Source organism: Coturnix japonica, chromosome 7, assembly GCF_001577835.2.
Source record: "Coturnix japonica isolate 7356 chromosome 7, Coturnix japonica 2.1, whole genome shotgun sequence".
In the NCBI taxonomy this organism is placed as follows: Eukaryota; Metazoa; Chordata; class Aves; order Galliformes; family Phasianidae; genus Coturnix; species Coturnix japonica.
The window spans coordinates 451,998-469,739 of NC_029522.1; the positions used below are offsets into that span (position 1 = coordinate 451,998).

The 17,742-nt window shown below is 39.9% G+C and overlaps 1 protein-coding gene and 1 long non-coding RNA gene across 6 annotated transcripts in view; one reads left to right on the forward strand and one right to left on the reverse strand.

Moving 5' to 3' along the window:
• SLC39A10 (solute carrier family 39 member 10) overlaps positions 1-17,742 on the reverse strand; it is a 48,060-nt gene that overhangs the window by 6,141 nt on the left and 24,177 nt on the right. For 4 of the 5 annotated variants that reach the window (XM_032445685.1, XM_015867668.2, XM_015867669.2 and 1 more), the window contains 7 exons: positions 14,859-15,929; positions 13,835-14,036; positions 8,662-8,831; positions 7,490-7,708; positions 6,253-6,373; positions 4,107-4,475; positions 2,616-2,696 (listed from right to left, as the gene is read on the reverse strand). In XM_032445685.1, coding sequence (XP_032301576.1) covers positions 2,616-2,696; positions 4,107-4,475; positions 6,253-6,373; positions 7,490-7,708; positions 8,662-8,831; positions 13,835-14,036; positions 14,859-15,920 — 2,224 coding nt within the window. In that variant the 5' untranslated portion in view covers positions 15,921-15,929. Of the gene's footprint in view, positions 1-2,615; positions 2,697-4,106; positions 4,476-6,252; positions 6,374-7,489; positions 7,709-8,661; positions 8,832-13,834; positions 14,037-14,858; positions 15,930-17,742 lie in introns of those variants that run through there. The other variant, XM_015867670.1, reaches the window with a different exon arrangement.
• Positions 542-4,107, forward strand: LOC107316338. The gene is made up of 4 exons (XR_001556294.2): positions 542-1,077; positions 1,499-1,626; positions 2,879-3,062; positions 3,861-4,107. It is a non-coding gene; the product is annotated as an uncharacterized LOC107316338 (long non-coding RNA).

Consider the following 17,742-nt stretch of genomic DNA (forward strand, 5'->3'; position numbering starts at 1 on the left):
CTGGTGGTCAGGCTCCCCACATCTCCTACGACCCTCAAGCTCTAGATGTGGATAAGAGGAGCATTGTAACATTGGAATGAGTCCAAGAGCTCCTCATGAATCTTAACTACGTAAGTCCATGGGGCAGTTGATATCCATCCCAGGGTTCTGAGAGAGGTGGCCGATGTTGCTGACCCACTCTCCATCATATCTGAGAAATCACGGCTGCCGGGTGAAATGCCTGGTGACTGGAAAAAGGGAAACATTAATCCCATTTTTAAGAGAGGGAAAAAGGAAGATCTGGGGAGGTATGGGCCAGTGAGCCTCACCTCTGTGCTTGGGAAGATCAGGGAGCAGATCCTCCCAATGACCATGTTAAGGCACATACAAGAAAGAGGTAATTCGAGACAGCCAGAACGGTTTCACCAAGAGCACATGTTGGCTGACCAGTCTGGTAGCCTTCTACGATGAAGAACTGGCTACAGTGGATGGGCAATGAATGTCATCTCCCTAGATTTCGAGTACATGAAAGATGCAGAGCTCTTGCCATGGGTCCAGAGTAAGGGCGCTATGACCATCAAAGCGTCTCTCTTATGGAGAAAGGTTGACTGAAGTGGGCTTCTTCAGCCTGCAGAAGAGAAGGCTCTGGGGAGACCTCGCTGTGGCCTTATGGTACTTGAAGGGATTGTATACACAGGAGGGAGAACAGCTGTTTACCAGGGTGGACAGCGATAGGACAAGGGGGAATGCTTGTAAACTAATACACAGGACAGTTAGGTTAAACACTAGGAGGAAGTTTTTCACACAGAGGTTGGGGAGGCACTGGAACAGGTTACCCAAGGAGGCGTTGTGTTGCCCCATCCCCAAAGGCGCTCAAGGCCAGACTGGATGTGACTGCGCAGCCTGGTCTGAGGGATGGCAACCCTGCACATAGCAGGGGGGTTGAAACTGCATCAATTGTGGTCCTATGCAAATCAGGCCATTCTGTGATTCTATAATTCTTTGCTGCAGGGGCTCAAAGGAATGCCGGGCAACAGGACACGAAAACTCCTAACACCTCGGTTTGCAGCAAGGCCTTGCTTAAAATTTCTTTTAAAGGTAACGATTCATTCGTGATCTTGTAGGTCCTTTCCAACTTTGTGATTCTACGTTTCTATTATCACAGTGAAAGGCAGAAAGGTAACGGTAATTAACTGTTAAATAGGGCACTCTATCTCCGGTTCTTCTGCTGAAGATGTGTGCACAGATTTGCCTTTACTTGACAAAGGTTGGGGAAGGCACGTGAAAATAGGGCTTTAGTTTTTATCAGTAACTACTTATCTATATACAAGTAATTCTTCAACTTCATTAGGAGGATCACGAGGCATTAGTTGGCACAAAATGTGACAAGGAATTTGAGAAACAAGGAAAAGAAACAGTAAAAGAACAGTTACATTCAGAGGGCATGATTTCATGTTTGTGTTGAATTATTTTGCTAGTTTAAGATGCAGCAAGTTAACCTGTATCTCTCTGATTTCAGGACATCTCTGATGAAGTTAATGTACTGTAGGGACCTACGAGTTTATATCTGAACTGGCTCAAACAATTTTACTCCATTTGAACTGAAAGCTCACAAACATGAGCAGAAAAGGATATGAGATTAGGAAGGTAAGTAACTTAACAATTCTATGATATACTAAAGATTAATTGTTCAACGTAGACAGAAAATCCTAAGTATATACTGTGAAACACTTCACTGACAGAGTTAATTTTAAGATTGCCAAGTTAATGTGATTTAGTGCAGCCATACTTACTTTTTTTCATTCACTTTCACTCATATTTAACTACTGTACAGTACCATTATCAAACCATGAACACCTTGTCTGTAATGTCCCACCCGTACATGCTACTTAGCTGCCTATTCAAAATTCTTTTCACCTGTCACCTCTGTTGGATTTTTCAGTACACGCTAGACTTTACCCCTTGATTATTCAGGGCTAGCAGCTTAACCTCTTAAGAAAACTGTGATTGCACACACAGTTTAGCTGGCACCTTTTCATGCTATGGACAAACAAGAAAAGCCAACGGCTCCTCTCTTGAGCTGTTCTTTTGTAGATCTCACGTTGTGCTAATATTGCACGTGATGTGCCTCGTGACTCACAGAAGTGCAGGTTTCATGGTGATGAGCTAGCACACAAGAAACAACCCTTCAGTTACGGGTGAGAGTCCAAGATGCCAGCAGCCATTCTTTCAGGCTTTATCCACACAGCCATTTACACTGGCTGGCCTTAGCGTTCATTGCTACAAAGACTCTATACGAAGACCTCCACTTGTTCATTTAATATTCTGTAATCTGCCACATGATACATGACATTTTGGAAAACAATGCAATAGACAAGTGTGTAACTATATACAAAATGCAGAGATATAGCACCAAAAACATACTCTCTATACTCCTGAATACCTTTTTAAGCATGCTGAAAAAACTTGACAGAATGCTGTAGCTAGATGCCTGTCAAACTGATCTTGTTAGTCTCATTATCTAAGTTAAAACAATAATGCTCAATCACTCTCTGAAGATATCAGGAGTATCACAACAGCATTTACATATATGCATTCACTCTGTCTACTTGTATGAAGCACCAATAGTTGGTTACCTAATTCATGAGGCAGCTCATGACAGAATACTGCTATAGATGTACTAATTCCTCCTGTCAGCCCAGCACTGAAAGCTGCTCCTGAAAAAAAAACAAAAAACAAAAAAAAAAAACATATACAAGTGTTATATTAGTTTTTCAGATCAGCAAATTGATTTGCCAAGATATCACTTTTTTTTTTTTTTTTAAACACACACACTAAGACATTTGGTTATACTGGAAGTACCCTGGTGTGCATTAATGCTGTGTACTTTATTACACAGGTCTACCAAATGGCAAAGCCTTAAAGAAGAGAATGCAGAACAGAGACAGAAAGGCAACAAGTGGATAAACAGCACCACTTCTACATGTTTGGGGCATTTCACGCACACCAGGCTAATTAAGAAGGCATAAGAACAACAGTCCTTTGGGTTGGAAATCCAAACCCATCTGGAATACTGTGTCCAGGTATGGAGCCCTCAGTACAAGAAAGACATAGAGCTGTTGGAAAGGGTCCAGAGGAGATGGATGATCACAAAGATGATCAGGGGGCTGGAGCACCTCCCCTATGAAGCTGGAAGAAAGAAGGCTGTGGGGTGACCTCATTGCAGCCTTGCAGTACCTGAAGGGAACCTATAATACATGGCACAACGATCTTGTTAGCCATCAAAAGCTACTACCAAAATGTCTGATGTCTTTAAAGGAGATCAGGATTTGTTACAAACTTATTCTACTTTAAAATTGTTGGGAGAGAAGTGGAGATAACACAGAACAATTCACTGTTAACTCAAAGCCTGTGTAAGTAGATTATCCCTTGTCCTTTAAAACAGGTGAGCAGGCAAATATATCCCTTCTGCAAGGAGTTCAGATCCCTGCACGCTCTTTGTATCTACCTTACTGGAATAAATAAATCATAAAATAAAATTGCATTTAGAGGTTTATATGAATCTAAGCTGATTTTTAAGATAGTGAGACTTATTTGCCTGATAACTTAATTATCTATACTTTGGGCTAGAAATCAGTCCACATTAATTCTAAGACAAAATAGTAGCTTAGTTGTTGTTTTTTTTTTTCCCAGCAGAGGAGGAGGAATGACATGACAACCAGACTCATAGTACATTATTTACTAATACTGTATATTGATATTAATACCAAAAATATTACTGTAAATAAATAAAATTCTAAGTAAAAGTAATTCTCAAGCATTTTGTCTTCCTTACTGTAAATTAAATACTGAAACCCAAACAGCAAATACTTGTGTTACAGGTACTCCTTATTCCCTCAGGAGTTCTCTCAGTGCCTACCTTAATTTGACAGAGATTGCAGATATCGACAATATAGTAATCTTGGTGGAAACAGTCACTAAAGTGGACATGATTACAACCTATGACCTTCTACATTCCCGGTAACAGCAGAAGACAACTGGAAATCTTCCCTGTGATCACTGGCAAATTACTACCAAAGTTACTCAAGGTAGGAAACAGCTGAGAAGAGCTCTGTGGTTTTGCTTACCTATTGCTAAGCCATCGCTGAAGTTGTGAATGCCGTCTCCCATAATTACCATCCAAGCAATATTAGCTATCCCTGTATCTTTCATGTCTTTTCCAGAATGACAGTGGCCGTGGGAATGATGGGAGTGTTTATGATGCCAGTGGTGACTGTGTTTTCTAGCTATCATTTTATCTTCACCGTGGCTGTCGTACTCTAAATCATGAAGATCATGTTCCTGAGCAGCACGTAAGACATCGTTGTGAGAATGGTGCATGTTATTCTCTTCTTCTATGGACAAGAAGTTTTTGGGAGGGGATTCCAGCTGGCCATCTAAGTCGGTCAGTTCAGTTTCATTAAGTCGATCTTCTGACAGAACTGAGTCATCTGCCCCTACGTTGAAGTTAGTGGAGAGAAACAACACATTAATTCTTAAAGTATCACCAGCATCTATGGCAACACCGAGCTAAGAATTTAACTGCTTTGTGAAAGCAGAAGCAGCGTTTTAACTCCACCCGATCTAATGACAGGGTGGTCAATATTCTGCCAGAAGTAAATATAGAGATGTAATTGCCCTGTCTTTCAGTAACTTGCATATACAGCATTTACAAGTCTCCACTGTAAGGCAGCATGTGTAGTTTTAGCCTAACGGGACTGTACCAGTAATTTTGCTACTGACCAAGTGTATGGTTCAATGCCAGATAAGCAAGTTGCCAGGACTGTAGCAATACTGTATATGCATGCAATTATAACTACAGCATACGGAGGTCACAGAAGCACGCCACAACAGATTTTTAACTAGTTTCTGTACTGCATGTTTTATGCAGGACAGACAGTTGTGTCATATAGTAAACTCCTTCTGTGTAGCCCATTATGCTGCTGGCAGTCACTCAAACCTATTTTTACAAAAAAAATAACACTAAAAATGATGCAAAAGCTGCACGTGTGTGAATTCTAAGTCTGATGACACTTCTGAAATATTGATAAATGAAATCTACGCTGGAGGATACAAAACAGTTACAGAAAACAAACATAAAACAACAAAAACAATCCTAAACTTAAATTTACTTGTTTAACAGAGTTCAATGTATATGTCAATAGAAATCAACCGCAATTGGTACTTCTACAAAGTGATTCAGACAACTTCCAGATAAAGAGGCTCTTAGACATAACTTGCAGGATTAACAAACACTCAGAATGACCATCCATGTCTGTGGTAGGGGTGCTGCAGTCTAAATTAAAATTCAGCAGAGGCTTCAGGTGCTTTTACCACAGCTGATTTCCTAAACATACTTTCAGAGGAACAGTGCTATAAAACTGTGTGGTTAGAAGTAAAACTCCTGATTGTTCACTAAAAGAAAATGAAGGCATTTCCAATGTATGTATCATCACGCTCACTCTTTGAAAATCTTTCTGTGCTATGTCAATTCTCAAAATCTCATTTTCAGCTGCTTGAATGGAGAAGGCCGCAGACCTAACATTTCCTTCTACAAACCCCTTGGATGAAGAACCGCATTTGTACAAATATAGCACATGGATTCTTCAACAGCAAATGAATTTCAGCAGTCACACTGGCAACGGAATGGGAAGTTTATGAAGCGAAGCTCTTCCCCTTCCCTCGGCCCCTCAAGACAGGTGCTTTGTCATTCTATATGGGTGAGTACTGCCTGAGCATTCAGACTGTTATAAAGCTGAAAGTTGTTTTGGACATCTGAGAAATACCCAAGATTCTTGATTATATTTACCTGAAGACATTATTTTTGCTTGACTTTCTCAGTTAAATGATAACTGGTCAGAGTCTGGAATCTTAAAAATGTAACAGAGTATCCTGCTTCAGGTCATGTGTGTTATTTAGCTCATCCCTGTTAAAAGCTTTTTAAAATTACAAATAATACCAGGACCAATGAATCACAGCCACCCAAAACCCTGACCGCTTCATAAGTCTGAGAACCACTTGCAGGGCCTATTAGGAAGTGTACGCTGTGCTCTCAGATCTCAGAAAGACAAAGTATATAGTGCAGGCAAAGCCTAGTAAGTCTTATTAACAATAGTTTGCATAATAGCAGCATAGCAGCACAACCGTACAAGAGATTACACGCTAAATGCCAAAAGTTACATGTCTTTACTTTGAATCTTGGAGTCAGAAAAAACACTGAAAACACATGCCTACCTGCAAGGGGTTTGAGCTGAAGCCAGTCAGTGTCTGGTCTATTATTTAATTTCTGATCTGAAAGTTTCCTTCCAATTGGTGATTCTTCACTCTGTTTATTCTTGCACCATTTCTGCTTACTCTGCAACAGGAAAGGTTTAACAACTGATTAATATAAGAAAATAAAATAAACAGAAATATTATCAACCTTCTTAGTAAACACACACAACTTCACTTCTTTAACAGAGTACATTATGACACAGAATGCTGTAATGGCCAAGAAACACATGTATGCAGAGTCATGATTCTTGCTTTATTCGAAAGGGCATGTGCGTAGCAAGAGCAGCTCCTGTTCAAATTTAAGTTTTAAACTTCTATGTCTTCCTCATGTTTACCATTAGATAAAAGCTTGCTACGTTCCTGTCTGCAGCCTATACAATAGTGAACGCAGATTTGTCCAAGTCACCTAAGGGATTTAACTACATAATTAACCTCAAAGATGACATGCACAGTGTAAGAGCTTTTATCGCTTCATCATGAGATCTAATAAATGCTTTCTCTAAAACAGAAAGTCATCTGCTACCTGTCCTGAGGCGGCAGCAAGTTTGATACAAAACTAGGTAAGTTGGTATTTTTGCTCACTCTTTTTGGGAGAAACCATTATAGTTCAATTTTTCCTCAAAGTCAAGCAATGGAAGCAAACACAATAAAAATTTATAACGATTGCGGAAACAACATGGATCTTTTACTGTTTGACTTGCACTGGATTGTCACATAGGCCCTCAAGTACTGAAACTCTTTTTATACTACTACCGTGAATAAAAAGAGATAGTGGACCTAAAAATCCTGGGATTGTTAGATGATTTACACAATACAGAATGTCTGCAAATTTTTGCATTTCCTGATGTAAATATTTCTGTTACACCGGCACCATCATCTGGCAGTATGCTGCAGTGTTCCTTGTCAACTATCTGGCAACTATCTTGCTCTGTTATCAGTTCTTCCTTATGTATTTCCTATTTTTGCAAAGAGATGATAAAATACTAGACAAAGAGCTGTAATTTCTTCTGCTTGGGTCCACTTCCAAATGTATTGACTTTGTCCTCCCATCAGAAATGCAACCTTTTTCAAAAGAGGTTTCCTCACATGAAATTAAACTACATGGATTAGCAGCACACGCTCACTCATCACACAAACAATTCACTTGAGACTCAGAAACTGAAATATTTTTAAAATAGCGTCTGATTTTACCACATACCTTTTGTTTATTGTAATGCTTGTACATTCTTATGCAGTGTTCAATGATGAACAAAACATAAATGCCTCCGAGTGCTACAAGACCTTTCAGTACTGGATCGTTTTCTTCTAGAAAGCCATCGTTCTCTATTCCATGTCCATGGGCATGGTGATGAGAATGCTTGTGTTCATGAATGTGACCTTGGCCATGGTGGTGACTGTGATTGTGGCCTCCATGTGACTACAAAGAAAGAAAGAACGCAGTGTGACTCATTGCAACTGGGGACCGAAACGGCTTGAAACTTAGAAGGTAAAATGTGTAACTGTACCCAACAAGCAGAATTAAAAATGCTCTGAAAGACTGGTTTCATACAAACACACCTTACCACATAAAGGGTCTGTTAGACAATTCATTGCTCTGATATTTCTACGGTTAATGTTCAGAAAGGGGGGAAAAAAAAAACCAAAAACAGCAACCACCTCTCTGGCTTTTTTCTTTCACTGTGCTGAAAAAAATCAGAGAATCATTTGGGAACGCCTCACAAATTACAGCTGCTGCACTCCCACTAAGAACTCAACCTCATGTTTTTAACTATTTCGATCAGTTACAGTCTTAAGACAGTTTCGGAATGCAACCAAAAGCTCTGGTATTTCACTTTACACCAAGAAAACATCACACTGTTTGTTGGAAGGATAAAGATAACTGACAACTTAGGAAATACTTCCCATTCTTTATAAGAATTACATTATACAGTCACAAATGAAAACATGCTTACCTTCCCAGGAGCTCAGGCAGTTTCTTGACAGAGATAGAAGTTATTTTCTCCCCAAAAGCTAGTAATCAGGAAGCTGAATCCCCTAAAATACTTTTAGGTGGTACTGACTCACAAGTACCAACCAACAAGAGACAGTAATGCTGCTAGCTTCAAAATACTCTCGTTGATCATAGGTGTTTTAAAACATTTTGAAACAAGTCTAGCTATGAGCATACAACTACAGCTCTATTAGGTTTTTATTGTTTGTTTGTTTTAAGAAATGTGCTTTGTTTTAATGGCAACTCCAGTAGTGCTTCAGCACATACGTAAGACAATACTCTTATATGTCAGTTAACATTTCTATATCAACACTTGTCAAGCATTTATAAATTCTACATGCACTTAAATTACAATAAAACGTTAGAAAAGCAATACTTACATGTGGCAACAGATGGAGTAGAGCATCTCCACTCATTGTTCCTACAGCCAGAGCTACCAAGAAAGTTAGAAGAAATTTGAAGCACCATTGGTTAATGATGGGAATCAAGATCACACCTAGCAAGGAAAGCAGGCTAATGACGGTGATAGAGATGATACCACAAACCCAGGCTGTGGGAAGAAATGGATACAGAAAGGTTATCAGAACAATACTTAATAAAACTTCTAAGTCTGATTAAAGACTTTCAATTATTTCTTAAGAAGGTGACTCTCCCCAAACCAAAGTTGTGCAATCATTCAAAAGGTGCTGAAAAATAACAAGACAGCACTCAAATCCAGGGCACAAATAACACAGACTAGATCACAATTCAGAAGATTGAAAAGCATTAGTATACAATCAGCCAAGAACAAAAGAGTTCATCTGATCCTCCTGGCTTAAGTACCCAGCTTAACTCTGCAGCCCACTATTAAGCACAAATGCAAACAATTTCACACTGAAACAAACAAACAAAAAAAAATCTCAGCTATTTTTCTTAACTTACTATGACTTTGCAGGCTTTAAGTCACATGTAACATCCGGTTTTCACAAGATTCTTATGGGAATTTAAATTGGTTGTCATTAGCAGAAAAAGCGATAATGGGCAAAATGAAATCAGTACAACCCAGAGTTGGAGACCAGAAAATTTTGTTACGATGCGGAAAAGAAGGAATTGCACAAGAAACAAATCCTACGAACAAGGAAACACGCTTCTTGCAATCAGTACCTCACCCTAATGCAATACTTTCTTTTTTGTCCCATCACAGAAACTTCAAACAGTAAAAGCTGTTTGATTCCAAAAGTGCAGTTCTTAAATTTCACAGTCCCAAAGTCGGGAATAGTTGGTGGCTGCAATATTAATGAGTCGCATCTTCTCCATGATATCACAGCAATACACGTAAAATAAGTGTACTTACAAAAGAAAACAGAAATTCACACGCAACTTTATGAAACTAAGAGTAATGTATATACAGTAAATGAAGAAGAAAACTATCAGTGTCACTATGGAGAGTAACGTATTACAGTGACATGGAGTAAGGAAAGATACGGCTCTTTAAAACTTTTTGCTACAGGCTCCCACTGTACATGTGTTAACTGCTTGGGCTGAGAAGTTTCCTCACGTTGAACTTTTTAATTATTTCTCTCAAGTTTTAGACTAAATGTTTCAGGTACTTCCAGTTTTCCTATTAGCTTTGTTCTTAATACTGTCTACCAGTTCATGACTTTCCTTAAAGTTATCAGTTTCTGATTTTAAAGCATCAGCATCTGTGTTACTTCGGTGCAGGATATGACTCCTCTATGTATGTGAAAGTCCACTCGCTTTTGACCAAGTGGGGAAAAACACACTGGGAAACAGATGTGGAGAGTGCAGGGAATATAATATATTGCAGCTGCTCGGTGAAATATGTAAGTTAGTAATCACATGTCCTAACAATTCCATTTGCACCAAAAGTATAACAGATTGGATCTAATAAGGCTTTGCTGCTAGAACCTTGGCTGCTGCAGCCTGTGTGGTTCAAAACTGCCTGCTGTTTTAAATGTTACTTTGGGATATTCATTCATACACAGCGTGCACATGTCCTCTGACTGTGCAGAAAAGGAAACAATCCAATTTAAATGCAAACATTATGAGAAAATATCCACTCGGAGAAAGGGACTGGAAAAGGCTTTAGAAAGCATGCAGCATATACCAGAATGGACAGACAGCGTAAAGAAAACAGGAAGTGGTGAAAAGGCGAGGGCCGCAATCAGACATAGAAGTTAACAACAGGACATCAGAAAATGGGAATTCAGAGGTAGATCTAGAGTGGAAGCAAGACTGCGCAAACAAAACTACCGCCACCCAGCTTTTCATCCCCAGAGCACTTCTACCACGTACACTCAACAAACAAGCCCTGCGGAAAGAGACAGGGACGAGTAAGGATGTAACTCAACACTGAATCACAAAGTGCGTATACAAGTTGCCCAAATTAAAACTACAGCCATTTGGCACAGAACTGAATCTCCAATCTAGACACAGGTGTTACGATGTTAGGTGCCGCGTTAAGTGACCAACAGCCTTACACAGACACCAGAAATGGAGATTATGTGAACCGGCTGAAGTTTCATCTGTCACAGTGTAGATTTGGCATCTCTGAATGCCACACATCTCTGAACAGCTTACGTGCTTTTATGAATGATACCATATCTAAACATGGCACCGTGATTAAGATGAGGCACATGAGAATGAGAATGCAGAATTTATGCCTCTCTCAGGCTTCGGCCATTGGCTTCAGAAGCTGTTAGAACAGCTACTAAAACTCTTCAGAGTGATACAGATCCACAATTATCAGTGAGAGTTTGCTATCAAATCACACAAAAAGAATTAACTGCAAAAGCAGATGACCCCACAGTTACATACACATAGAAAAAGATTCTGAGAAAGACACATCCTAATACGAAAGGACACATCCTAATAACTCTGAACAGAATTGTATTGAAAGATTTCAAACAGCCATAGTGACCAAAACACTGAAACGTTACCAAAGTGGAACTAATATGCAATATTACAAGCACTGCAAAAGCTCATAAGTAATAAAAGACCTTGGTGCGTAACAGTCCCTGGAATACTATTTAAGTTCAATGAAATGAGGTGATTACGTTCTGGCTTATAAAATGTTTGTGGAAAAAACAAGAAGGAGGTGATCCGGCAACTTCCCCTGGAAAGGACCTCTGTTCAAACAGTAGGCAGCAAATGAAGCATGGCTGCCCTGCTCCACGCTGCACAGACGTCTGTAAATTAAATCAGACTACAAAGATAGAAAGGTAGACACTCTGGAAAGCTGAGCAAGGCTGGCTATCTGCAACCTTTAAGAAAGGCTCCATCGTGACTTTCCTGGATGCAGGGAATGGTCAGCTCCAAAGGAATGCTGGCATCTGCACAGGGTAAATACGTCCTGAAATACTCTTTAACAGCAGCTCTAACTGATCCCTGCCTTAAAAAAATTGCTGAGTGCTTATTTGTATCATTTCTCTGCGCTGCTCCCTTAGTAAGGGGCTAGATACTCGTTCAGGTGTGTGTTACCGTGCTGATAGACAAACTGCTGCAATTATATTCTCAAAATTGCCTTGTTTCACTTCAGAGGTACAGTGTTTTACTCTGTAAATGCACAGCTCAAGCACACTTAGAAGACCTTTGCCAATATAGATGGTCATTTCATCATTCATGCAGTGAGCTGCTACAACTTCAGGCCCTACTTCAGAAGAACTGAGTTATGCGTGCAGGGTAGCATCAACCTGTTCAGTCAGCCAAATGACTACAGTAGATCTTAAGATCTATGTGAGCTCAATTTAGGAAAGAAAAAACACAAATGTCAGTTTGTCCATTAACTACAGCTACATACATCCTCAAATAATTATAGGGTTTAGGAAAACTGCAGTGCTTCTCAGATGTGGAAAACGGTTCTGTTTCCCAGTCTGAAAAATGTGTCTACTTAGTGATTTGAAATCATTCTGACTAAAAACCTGTACTAAAATAGAGAGCTGAACTAGGTACAGAGCATACAGGGATCTACCTCTCTGACTGACTGTACATCAGCAGTTGGACAGTCCACATGGCCTCTGGATAGCTGCAGAACAGATGGGGCTGTAAGGAAAAGCCAGAGGGAAAAACTAATGCACCATTATACATCTCTCTGCCTGCTCCTGTCTTAGGTATCTTGAACCTTCTTAATTGAACAGATTAGTTAGATTCATAGAAGGCAGATATTAAGCTCTGCAGGAAGGTTCTATTGGTAAGGATGCAACCTCTTCTAATGGGTACACTACAAAAACTCTGTTGCATGTAGAAGACTTTGAAACCTCCGTAACACAAGACATCAGAAAATTATCTGTAATAAGAGTACAAAACTCCACATGGTTTAGAAGCTTTTGGTCATCATTTAATTAAATTACCTTGCTTTAGATAACTGCATTGCAAGATCTAGTGGAAATCTTACAAGGTAATAAGAGCAAACAGAAAGAGCACTATTCTATTATGCATTTAGAAGGCTTTTAATTAAAACTAAAGAAAACCACAAATACCTCATGTTTAGAAAAGGCCTGTGTCTTCCTAATTTTGCTAAGTGCAGAATAAAGAATATTGACACAAGCTGGGGCAAGAACACCTTCCACAACCCTCAAACGCTAGGTAAGATTTGGTATGTGTTTGGTATTTGCTTCCTTACTGAAAAAGTGAGAATGTCTCATTCTCCTTAGTCTCATTCTACTTAGAAACACCGCATACGTGACAGTGTTAGATTTCAGAATTTATCATTATCTCCTCACGTTGACCTACTTCAGAGGTCACTGCTTGTCTTCAAAACCAAATCAGTAAGTTCAAAATCCACACATTTTTAAATTTTAATTTTTAAAAAACTAACTGGCTAGCGTTGCTTATATGCAAAACACCAGATACCAGTTGGTATATTACTGTCCACAATAAGGTTCACTTATTTGGCAAATTAAGTATCTTAAAATGTTACAGGATCTTCCAAGTTCAGCTACTCATTAACTTACTCATTACAGAGAAAGAAAAGGCATTATTTTAAAAAGCACTCAACCATATAAACTTTCTAATTAAACTGTTTCAAAATGTGCAACGCTACAGCTTTATGCACATTTTCCTAAACTAATACAGGCCAATCAAACCTGATATGAAAGTCTGTGCCGATGTAACTGAAATTTTGGGACAAGCGTATGGACCACCTCAGCCACCTTAAGAGGAAGTTGTAAATTTTTAAATGATGTAAAGAATCCAAACTGTGGGAGGACACGCTGATCTCCAGAAGTGCTACCTGGAACAGGTAGCTCAGAGAAGCTACCGCAGATGCCCCATCCCTGGAAGCAGTCAAGACCAGGTTGGATGGGGTCTGTTTAGCCCAATTCAAGTGGGTAGTTCCCAGGATAACGGTTCCTCTGGAGAAGCTACAATGTCCCCCAAAATTATACTTTGTCTACTGACTTAACAGAGCCTACAGTCTCAAATTTCTTCTAAACATTACTTTACTCAGCAGTTGATGCTAAGCTGTATGACGTTTCAAACTTTGAAGTTAATATTCACAATGAAAAAAAATATTAAGAAAAAAAAAGCAAAAGACTTTGGATATGTCAAACCTACCTGAAGCACCTGTTTTATCTTCATTCTCAATTGATGCAGTTTTACTTTTCATAAAATCTTCAAGCTCATCGTAATGTGCAATACAAAGCCTTCTGTCAATCTGGTATAGCAGAGCAGGACACAGATATATAAAAAATTCAGGAGATATTGGAGAGCTTGTTTCCAGACCGTAGCGTCGTAGCAGCTGCGTAACATTTAAGCACTGCAAGCAAATGGTACAAATTATATATGGAAGCAACTATTTCACTAAAATAGTGAAAGCACCTCATTTCAGAATACACACAGGAGTGAAAAACTCTGGTCTACAACATTCCATCGATGCTCAGTAAGCCTCAGATGATTATAGAGGACTTTAAGAGGAACCTACAGTACAAGTATCTACATTATACAACTCAGTCCCCAGATGTCTATATCGTTACTGATAAATGTCAAAGAAAGCAAATTTCCTTCTTCATGCTTACACAGTACAAGCAGTAAAGAAAGAGCAAGAAAAAAGGAAGAGAACGTAAAACAATCCAAGCCAGGTTTTCTAATACTTCTCTTTACCCATACACGCTCTCATGTTTAGTGTTTCCCTTTTCAGTTCGCTTTAAAAACTGACTTGTCACTCACTCCATCCCTTGTTATACTGCTATACTTAAAACGTTGTTATTAAACCATCCTGCTTGTGCTGTAAACTTTGAGAGAATAAGGATAATAAATGTATGGACCTGGAAGAAATAGTGAATGCTCAAAGGAGAAATGGAAGAAGGAGCTCACACCATATGCAGTACTACAGAAGCTGCATCTAAATTGCTCCACAGGCTTTTAGAACAGAGAAACAAGCACGTTGGAAAATATGCTAGAATGCTTCAAGTATGTCCTTTCCCTTAAAACAGAGACAAACAGGCAATACAACCTGAGAAAGATGGGAACAGGGCAGGCAGAACAAACATTTCATTCCACTTCGTTTGTGGGTAAGCATCTTCAAGTATTATTAGATGACAGCAAAAGAAAACCTATCACTTCCCCGTTCCATACTCACCACTTCACGATCACGTTCATCTTCATTACGATCCTTACGACTGCGTGCTGAAATAGTGTGCTTTCTTACACCTGTGTGTTTACAAGGTGCCTCTCGCTTGCTGGTACGGTGATGCCCATCCTCACTACCCAGGCTGGAATCTTGATGTCCGTGATTAGTGGAACGATCGCCACTGTGTTCACGATGGTGCACGTGAAAGTGAGATGTGTCGTGTACATGATCGTGTTTATGAACACGATTATGCTCACACTGATCACCTAGGTGATGGTTTGGAGGACAGTCTTGTGCAGCATCTCCTGAAGTCTCACTGATTTTCTTCCGTTTCTTCTTCTGTTTCCGTTGCTTTCTTTCGCGCTGATCCTGTGTTGTGTTTGTTTCTGTGGAAGGACCGTGATTCTGTTCTCCGTGTTCATCATGAATAACCGAATCGTTACGAGAATGATGTGTACCGTTATGGTCAAGATGATGATGTGGATGAGGGTGGTGATGATGGCGATGGTGACTCTGGTCATGAATATGTTTACCATCACCTTTTATAGATGACACTACTGCATCCCTCTCAGAGTTACATTTATGATTTCTCTTTTCAGACATACCAACCACAGTTTGGTTTTTCGAATCTGAGTGGCTGTGAGGATGGTTATGAGAGTGAAAATGCTTTCCTTCCTGTACTTCTAAAGCATACAGGTGAGAAACGTGATCATGGCCAATATCGTCATGATTTATCACTACTACTTTCACTTCTCCTAAGCCAAGGCTCATTAACAGTTTTTCCAGGCCAAAAAAGGACAACCTTCCATTTTCACCATAACGATCAAAAATCTTTTCTATGTAGTATTTCTGTTCATTTTCAGCTTCTGACGCTGAAAATTTACTCGGCGTAGATTCTGATTCTGCGGTCTGGTGGTAGGGCGTCTCTGAGATCTGATAGCAGTTATGGTGGTCTTCGTGTCCCTCTTCAGGACCATGGTCACGCCCATCTTTATGGCAATGACTGCACTGATGAAAGATAAACGTCAGCAAACAAACGATGCAAAATTTTGTGTGCATGTGTACCTTCATCTCTGTTTCCTACAAGAAATACAAGAGGGAGCAGTTAGGTGTGAAAACACTCTCGGTATTACATTCATTCCCATACTTATTTGTGGCAACTGACTGACTCTAGACTTTTTTGATTTTAGCATTCACAGAAGAACAGTTTTATACTACGGGTACTGCATAAATATACTTTTTTTTTAATCCAACAGTGAGATGACATGTTCTACATATTTCACATACATAGACTTATATGCCACACTTACAAGAGGCAGTTCCAAGGAGAAGTTAAGCGTTTACAGTCAGTCAGACCAGAACATTTTTGCTTATGTTTTCAGAAGCATCTGTGCCTATGGTAGCTGGTAACACTGAAGAATTTCCATAAGGCCCAACTTAAAGAATAAGAAGACTCTAAATATCATCATGGTCTGTATTTTCTGATTTAAGGCAATGATGAATTATACTATTGAAAACTCAAGTATCATTTGCTCTTTTACGTGTGGCTAAAGTGCTTCCTCTAAGTACGTGCTGCACAACTCCTGACTTACATCACTGAACAAAGGTGTCAAAACAAGGTCTCATTACCAACTTCATAGTATTTCTAATCGATGCTGTTCTTATTTTCTGTATTCTTTACTTAGATAGATTCACTGATCCTTATGATCTGTGTGGATGCTGGTTTACAAATAAGGTTCAATAACAAAGGATGTCCCCCTGCTCAACTTGAACAATACCGTTATACAGACACACACAGTTGGCACCGTTTTCCAGAAATCACAGCACCAAAGCAAAGTCATCTTGGGTAACTATAGGCCAGTCAGCCTCACCTCTGTCCTAGGGAAGGTGATGTAACAGCTTTTGCTGGATGCCATCTCCAGACAACTGGGTGATAAGGAGGTTATCAGGAGTACCCAGCATGGGTTCACCAAGGGGAGGTCATGCTCGACCAACCTGGTGGCCTTTTATGAAGATGTCACTAGCTGGGTGGACAGGGGGAGGGCGGTAGATATAGTCTACCTTGATTTCAGTAAGGCTTTTGATACTGTCCCCCATGACATCCTTATAACAAAGCTGAGGAAGTATGGGATAGATGAGTGGATGGTGAAGTGGGTTGAGAATTGGCTGACTGGCAGAGTGCAGAGGGTTGTCGTTGGCGGTGCGGTGTCTGGCTGGAGGCCAAGACACTAGCGGCATCCCCCAGGGGTCTGTACTGGGTCCGGTCTTGTTCAACATATTCATCAACGACTTTGATGAGTGGATAGTGACCACCCTCAACAAGTTTGCTGATGACACGAAGTTGGGAGGATTGGCTGACACGCCTGAAGGCTGTACTGCCATTCAGCGAGACCTGGACAGGCTGGAGAGCTGGGCAGTAAGAAACCGGATGAGGTTTAACAAAAGCAAGTGTAGAGTCTTGCACCTGGGTAGAAATAATTGCATGCACCAGTACAGGCTGGGGGAAGACCTGCTGGAGAGGAGCTCTGCAGAGAGGGACAGGCTGCCCAGGGAGGTGGTGGAGTCTCCTTCTCTGGAGATAGTTAAGACCCACCTGGATGCCTACCTGTGTGATGTGGTGTAGGGAGCCTGCTTTGGCAGGGGGGTTGGACTCGATGATCTCTAGAGGTCCCTTCCAACCCCTACAATTCTGTGATTCTGTGATCTCCTACCTTGCATTAAATATAAGAAACTTAATTCTCAGCACCAGGTAATAATGAAGCAACAACATCAGATTAAACGTGTATTCAGACTTGAAAACTATTAACTACATCATAAAATATGCTTTAGTTTTCTAAAATCCTCAAAGAAAGACACACATATTTGAATAATTATTACAAAAGAAGCTTCAAGG